Source organism: Hydra vulgaris, chromosome 03 (assembly GCF_038396675.1).
Source record: "Hydra vulgaris chromosome 03, alternate assembly HydraT2T_AEP".
Classification (NCBI taxonomy): Eukaryota; Metazoa; Cnidaria; class Hydrozoa; order Anthoathecata; family Hydridae; genus Hydra; species Hydra vulgaris.
In genome coordinates, this window is record NC_088922.1 from 20083869 (window position 1) to 20092500 (window position 8632).

The 8632-nt window shown below is 27.7% G+C and overlaps 1 protein-coding gene across 2 annotated transcripts in view; it reads right to left on the reverse strand.

Moving 5' to 3' along the window:
• Positions 1-8632, reverse strand: part of LOC100197092 (leucine-rich repeat serine/threonine-protein kinase 1) — a 148938-nt gene that overhangs the window by 121157 nt on the left and 19149 nt on the right. For both annotated transcript variants that reach the window (XM_065792594.1, XM_065792595.1), the window contains exons 7-8: positions 2468-2609; positions 2009-2331 (exon numbers count right to left, since the gene is read on the reverse strand). In XM_065792594.1, the coding sequence (XP_065648666.1) occupies positions 2009-2331; positions 2468-2609 (465 nt within the window). The remainder of the gene's footprint in view (positions 1-2008; positions 2332-2467; positions 2610-8632) is intronic.

Consider the following 8632-nt stretch of genomic DNA (forward strand, 5'->3'; position numbering starts at 1 on the left):
TGCGCATAAATTTCTGACCATCCCACAAGATGAATTGAATGTTGAACGACGTCTAATTGTTGTGGATGAGAAGTGGATTTACCACAGATCGATCGGGTGCAAATGCAGTAATAGCGCTTGGATTTCAAAGGGTGAAGAAGCTCCGAAACATATCAGAAGATCACAATTTGATGCAAAAAGTATGGCAATTGGCGCTATCTCATTTGATGGCAAGACCTATGTTGAGGTACTTCCAAATGCACAATCGGTCACTTCAGAAGCGTACATGCTTTTTCTGTCAAATATGCATTCTAATTTTGTCAACAAAGGCTTGAAAAGAGTAACATGGAACACAATGCTCCTTCAGCACGATAATGCCAGGCCACATGTGTCTGCTGCAGTCAGAGACTTTCTTGCTGAGAAAAAAGTCACCTGTGTCATTCAACCTCCACATAGCCCTGACTTTAACTTGTTGGACATTCATGCTTTCTCTTCATTTGAATTTTATCGCAAGGATTTGGATTTTCAGACAAAGGAAGAGGTTCAAAAAGCCATGGAGACAAACTTAAGGTCACATTAACATGATCATATGCAACAGCAACTGGAAAAACTGAAAACAGGTTTAAATGAGATTATTTTGAAGCAAGGTGCCTACTAATGATCCACTCTTAATCTAATTGTTCTATGCTTATTCTTTGTTATAAAAAAAAATTTATTATATGAACTTTTTGATTGACCCTAGTAGAAATGGTAGGCATAGAGTGACTGACTTAACATGATCCATTTTACTATTTTGGACAGCTAGTCTATAATAATAAGTACTCATAACCTTTTTAGCCATAACTGAATTTTTTTTAAATGTTTTTATTAAAGTCAATCATAATTTATTTTTTTAAATTACTTTGTTCTTTTGCTTATACATAATTATTAATTATACTTTTTTTTAATATAATTTAATTATACATTAATTATACATTACTTAATTAATTGATTTGTAATTAATAAGTGAGGAGATGGTTTTTGAGCAAACATGTTTTGTGTATTAAAATTTCTTAACTACTTGCTGATAACTTGATATTTTTTGTCTATAGCAATAAAGAAGTTTTTAGAAATAAAATTGTTAATTACAAACTTTTACAACATAACTATGACAAAATCTGCACATTTTCTTAGTAAAAGCCATAGTTTAAAACAGTTAAATAATTTCTAACAAATTATTTAACCAGGTTTTTTATGCTGAAAACTCTTACTTTTTTATTTTGTCTTTTTAAAATTTTAGATTAAATGAGAAAACATTTTGTGAAACCTTCTATTGGAATTTTACATTTGTGTATATTTTTTCTTTTATCTTTTTATTTTGTCTAACTAAAAAAAACTAAAACATTTTGTGAAACTGCAACATTTTGTAAAAAAAAATGACTCAAATAAAAGCATAATATTAAAAACACTGAAAAAATGGCTTCTTAACTTCTTCACATTTATTTCGTGTATATGCTTTATTACTGTTTAATTACTATATTTCATTACTGATATTCAAGTATATTTATAACATTTATTAATAATTTTTTTTATAATTATAATATTATAATTATAATATAAAACTATTATCTAGATTTAAATTAAGCATTTATAAACAAAAATATCATCATAATTAAACAATAACAATTAATAATTTATTGATTTATAATTATTATTTTTTTTTTAGTTTTAGATTTAGCCTGGTATTACGATTGGGTTCAACTATTCATCCAAGAATCAAGTTTAATAATTATAAATATAATAGAGCAATTTTTGAATATATATTAATTTTAAAAAATTTTAATGAGATTTTTATGCAATCAACAATCCCATTCGTAATCAATAAATTAGTGAAAACTCAATAATTAATTGATTTAGTACATAGTATTTTTTTCTTGCATTATTTTTAGAACAACTATAAAAGTTATGACATAATAATTTTTTAACACTTTAAAAACTCCATAAAGATAAAAGTTATTACTTAAACCATATTTTGCAATAAATTTCTTACCTTTGCTCAGCAAAATATTTACAACTTCATCTCTGTTATTTATCATAGCTTCATTCAAAGAGATTCCATCATGATCTTCAGCTTTGTACTTTAGCAAAAGTTTTAAAACTTCAATGTTTTCATTTTTGCACACAAATTGCAATGGAGTGTACTTTAAACCATTGTCAATAAAAGATGCATTCAAATCAGCACCATTTCTTAATAACAACTCTATAACTTCTAAATTTTTTACATCTTGCAAAGCAAAATGTAATGGGGTTTTTCTATCAACTATACTATCTAGTATAAGACAATCAGGATATTTTTTATATTCTTCCTTCTCTCTAGAAAAATGAAAAAGAAATTTAAAAATAAAAAAATTTTTGTGCTAAAGTTGAAACGTATCTAAATAACATAAAATAACAATAATTTTTTTGGTTAAAATTATTTGGCAATGTTTGCATTAAACAAAATACTTACGTAATCTTTTTAAATGGTTTATGTTCCAAAAGCATTAAAATTATATTTTTATTTCCAGACTGAACTGCTAGATGAATAGGAGTATGACCATTACCCATAGGTTGATTGATATTAACAAAATATTTATTCGATTCAGCTGGAGCTAAAAAAAAGATTAAATTATTAAAAAAATATTCTTGTGTACTTATTATGAAATGTCGTTGATAGACATTTCCTTTTCTATGCATGATTTATTTCTTTGTTTTTACAATTAGAAGCTGGGGCTTGAAGCAATATACATGTGATTATCTTTAAAAATAAATTATAACAAAAATATTTTTATCATATTTTATCTGAATATTTAAATGTTATGTTTGTAACAATGTATTTTTTCATCATTTTATCTATTTGTGTATTTTTTTTTTTTATTTTTTTTTATTTTTTTTTTTTTTATTTTTTTTAATTAAGGTTTTACAATAAATTGTGTAGGCATAAACTGCCTGTCAACCTAATTATATAATACTTGACAATTACAGAGTTTGTATAACTAATAGAAAATAAAATGTGGATTAGTCATAGAGAAGCCATTCATTTTTTAGATGATTGTCTAGAAGCAGTTTAAACGTTTTTAAAGATAACGCTGATACAATGTGATTAGGAAGAGAGTTCCATTTATTTATTATTCTTAGAGAAAAAAAATTCATACGTAAATTTAATCGCGAAGATTGTTTTTTTAGTTTATATATATGACCACGAGTAATAAATTTACTATCTATTTCAAAAAGACTTCTGTCACTATTGTTGTTTTTGCACCATTTGTAGACGTTGATTAGGTCTGCACGAAGTAGCCTGTATTTTACAGTTGTCATATTTAATGCCAACAATCTTTGTTCATATGGTAGATCCTGTAATCCATTGATTCGTTTCGAAGCTCTTCTTAACACATTTTCTAGTTGCCGTTTGTCTTTGAGAAGTCCAGGGTTACAGATTGATCCACAGTATTCTAGGTGAGGGCGGACTAGTGCTGAAAATAGTTTTTTGAAGGATAATAAGTCTGGATATGATGTAAATGTTCTTTTTTTATTATTGTATTAATGTTGTAATAGTTTGAAAAGTATACAACAATTTTCTAAACACTATACTCCAGAAACACTCTAGCTAGAAATATATGATGACTGCTATTTCTCATTGAAAATATATTAAATATGAGTTGTAGAGTTGAAAAATATTGAAAATATGAGTTGTAGAGTTGAAAAATATTGAAATTATGAGTTGTAGGGATATATTTTAATTAAAATACTCATAAGCAATCTATTTTCATAAAACTAGCTACATGAACTTAACAAATTTGCAAATTCCATGCATGACTTCAGTGTGTGACCATACATGAACTGAATTTAAACAATTGTTGTGACTCTATGATACATAGTGCAATCATGTAACTTTCTGAAAGTCTTTACTAATATATAAAATATTATCATATTCTGAGGAATTAAATTTATTTATCTAGTAACTAAAACTTGTAATTTTCTGTTCTATGTGTGATTCTGTTTCAAACTTAATTTATTCAAACTTAATTTAATTTAAACTTAAATTATCTTTCATAACATTACTAATGTTAATCATTCTTTATTTACAAAATATTTAAATAGATTAGAATTAAATGAGAGTAAATTGGAGATGGATAGTTTTATTATTATGAAAATAATAGACAAAATATATACGATTTTCAGTATATGATTTTGTGGAAATAGCCTAATGCCATTATACTGAAATAGCCATTTGAAAGGACGTAATAAATCTGGAAAACACTTTTAAAGAAAGTTAGCACTTTAAAACTTTGTGCAAAATAAATTAGGTCTTCAATCTGCTAAGTGAACTTTTTCATTTATCATTAATAAGATATTTTAAAAATTTAAAAAAAAAATGGCAAAAGAACTTTTGTATCTTTTATGTAACAAGTAGGGATGCGCCAAACGTTAGACAAAACCAATTGTTTGGCTGTTTTGCCAAACAATTGGTTCAGCTGAACTTTGGCAAATGTTTGGCCGAACATGCAATAAATGCAAATTTTGGAAAACATACTTTCCACAATTTCCAAATTAGTTAAATTTGAAGGATAGACTTCAAATTTAACTCATTTGTACCATATCTAGTAGCTGGGGTAAAATAATTAAATTTTAATATAAAATTTAATAATAAAATGAGTTAAATTTTAATTATTTATTAAACATAAAATTTATTAAACTTAAAAACTTAAATAAGATATAGAAATTTGAATATTGAATAAAAAATTAAATATCAAATAGAAATTTAAATAAAAAAATTATTTTACTGAACTTTGAGCCTGTTTAAGGAGATTTCCATTGTTGTGGTAAAACAAATAAATATCTCTATAGTTTTGTCATTTATGTTTATTAGATATAATCTTGATACAGGACTCTATGATAATATATTATGGAGTTCCATAATTATACTCCTATTTATTATGGAGTTGTTATTATATAATCATACTATGTAATAGAAATAATAATAAACAAACCAATAACTTTAGTCTTTCACATATTCAAATAATCGTTTTGTAAAGAAATAAAATATCAAAAAAATATTTGAAATTATAACTCATTGATCTCAAGTTATAAACATTAACTTTTCACCACTTTCTGGTGATAGAATGTTTTCATAAAGTTTATAAATATTGCCACCTGTACTAAAAAGATTTTACTTTCTACAGAAGGTGGTGCTAAAAGAAACTTTTAGGCAATTTTCTTTAAACTTTTTTATAAGTTATCATAACTTTTCCACCCAAAAAATGGACTTTCTTTTTCCATCACAAAAGGAAGTTTAAAGTACTCTTTAATTTACTTGTTTATCATGTTTATATTAGGGTTTGTTCCTTCCAATCGTTGCTATTTTCAGTATTTACAAAATTGAAATCATCTTTAGTTGTCAGTTAGGAACTAGCAGGAAACAGTCTTTAAATTTTAGATAAGCTGGTTTTACAATTACTTCATTAGTGTTACTGTGGTTTCATCACAATTAGAATCAGAGGATTCAAGTTCTAAATTATATTGTTGCATTTCTTGAATGTGCTCATTTATCTGATTTTTTATTTTATTCTCATCTTCCTTTTGATAAGGTAATTTATATCTTGGGTCACAAAAAGTTGACATAAATACTTATTATGTAAAAATGTATCTAGTCTTTAGTCTACCAACTCACTTAATTGTTCAACTAAAGTAATTATTGGGTTGTAAAGAAAGTTTGTTCAGTTTTTGTATTCCTTTGCTTCATAATGGTTTTTGTTGTTATACAGTAAAGTGTTTATATTCTTTAAATAGTACCTGTTTTGCTCTATAAACCTGTATTATTTATTTTCGAAAAACTTAATTTTTTCTTATTTTTCCAGTTTTTAAAATGGAATTTCCAGAACACAGAAATCAACATTTTCGACACCTACTTTTCTTTGCTTTTCATCGAGGTAAAAAAGCAGCTGAAGCAGCTCGGGACATATGCAACGTGAATGGAGAAGGTGTCTTAGGGCACGAGCAGCACAAAAATGGTTTGCAAAGTTCAAAAACGGCGACTTTGACCTTGAAGACATGCCTCCAAGCCAACAACCATCAGAATTCAATGAGGAGGATCTACAGGCCCTGTTGAAGGAAGATGGTCGCCAAACAACCTGTGAATTGGCCAAAAAAATAAAATGTAGTGCCATAACATCTCCAACCATCTTCAATCAATAGGTTTTTATCAAAAACTTGGAGCTTGGGTGCCTTTCCAGCTTGATGAAAATAAAAAAGAAAATTGCCTTCAAATCACTGCACAACACCTTGCACGCCATCAATCAACAGGGGCCATTAACAACAATTTTTATACCGAATCATTACGGGAGATGAAAAATGGTGTTCATACGTGAATATGAAGCAAAGAAATAGTGGATGGCTTCAGGAGATACGCCGAAGCCAAGAATAAAGCAAGATCTTCACCCAAAAAAGGCTATGATCTGTGTTTTTTGGGACAGCAAAGGTGTGCTGCACTGGAATATGCTCAAAAGAAATGCTAATCTCAGCTAACGTGACAAACTTCACGTTAGCTGAGATTAGCAGTTTTAGTTTTAAATGGCTCTAAAATATGACAAACTTTGTCTAACAAACCCCATTGAAATAAACTTAATGTTGATTGATTAATCTTTGATCAAGCATGCCTTCAATCATATAGTAAGAATTGTTTTATCTTGTAGTAACATCTTTAACTAACCTATGCTTATATGTACTAAGCAGTTCCTGAATTGCTTCTAATTTTTCTGCTGCTGTTGGGAGATGGTGAAAATTAGTTGGCAGATATCTGCAATAAGCTAAAATATCTTTAACTGATTTTTGCAACAAAACTGAGTCATGTATACATAACTGTATTGTATGTATAAAACATGGCATTTACATAAAACCACTGTCTATAACACCAGCTGGCATATTAGCAGCATTATCATGTAAAATGTGAACTTTTATGTATGGAATTCCAAAACTTAGTAAACCTTTATGTAAATACTCATTGAAGTTTTTTCCTGTGCGACTTTCTGGAAAAATCATTAATCTGTGTACTGCTCTTTGTTAGGAAAATTCATTATTAAGCCAGTCTGGTGTCATACTTTTGAAGGCAACAATTGAACTATTTGCTGTCCAAATGTCAGTTGTAACTCTCAGTTACAATATAACTCACAGCAGTCAAAATGCTGTCCAAATGTCAGTTGTAACTCATTGTAACAATACAACTCACAGCAGATAAATTACCCTTGATTGAAACTAACTTTTGGAAGACTTTTTTTTCAAAGACATTGTTTTATACTTCTACAAAAAAAAAATCAATACTGAATTATAAAAAGTGAAGTTTAACTCAAAATAAAATAAGGCATGTTAAATAAAAACTCTTTAACATTTTTACTTTGTTACACTACCCAGCAAACACTCTATAGTGGAATTTCAGTGGACCTATATAAACATTTTGAGCGGTCTACTGTAGTTTTGCTCATTAGTTACTTAGTGGACTATTAGTGGCAGCTGCCAAAAGTTGCTAGCCAATGACTAACCACTATTTACATATCGGAAAGTTATCGATTGCATTTATAATTGCATTTTTAATAATGCTCAATAAAACTCATTTAAATGAGTTTTATTGAGTATTATTAAAAAAGCCTTAATAATAGTCGTTCATATTTATACCCAAATTTTAAGTAAATATATAAACTAAAAACCCCCCAAATTGCTATTTCAGTATGACATCATAAATGACATTTTATGAAAAGATAAGAATAAAAATATTTGAATACATTTAGATATATATATACATATATATAAATATAAATGTATATGTGTGTGCGCACACATTTGGGTTATTAAAAAAAATATAAAACTGCTCAGAGTCTAATCAACCAAATTTTGGTTGATGAGAATAAATATCTCTGTGATGACTAGTGTAAAATTAACTATAATATGATTTCCCCTTATGCCTATCACTGCTAAGCCCCCAAGTAAATAGAAGTTTCCAATTTTCTACAATACAAAGTAGAAAAATGTTACATTTATACAATCTAAGTAAACTCTTTATGTTTTTATTTTGAAAAATACTTTTCAAAAAGAAATTTTAATATAATGCTTCTACCTTGAAATCACCACACAAAGTTTGATGTTGTTCTATAAGCTGCAAATTCCATTTCTCATTGGCATAATTGCCATTGTTATAGTGAGAGCCATGTTAAATTATTGATTTCTTGAAGTTTAAAAAGGGTCCAAGATACTGGTAAAACAAAGAAAGCTAAAGCACTGTACTTTGCTTATTTTGATGTAGTGGTAGGCAACACAGACATTCCCAATAGGAATATTGAAGGTTGGTTGCTTTTTAAAAACTTTTGAGAGAATGGAAGATTATAATGGTGTTTTGGAAAAGAAGTATGTTAGTGCTATCAGTTCTCTAGTAAGATACAAGGTAAGCACTCCAATGGCAGCTCCTTCACCAACACATTTGTCAAATTTTTTCCTTAAATATTGTGAGATCTTTAATCACATTCAAGTCATTAATTAGTAAATTACACCATTTGTGTAGATAAGCCAGTTTTTGACATTTATCACAAAATTAAACTGGACAAATCTATCAAACTTGGCAGAAAAGACTGTTGAGTAGTTTAACTGA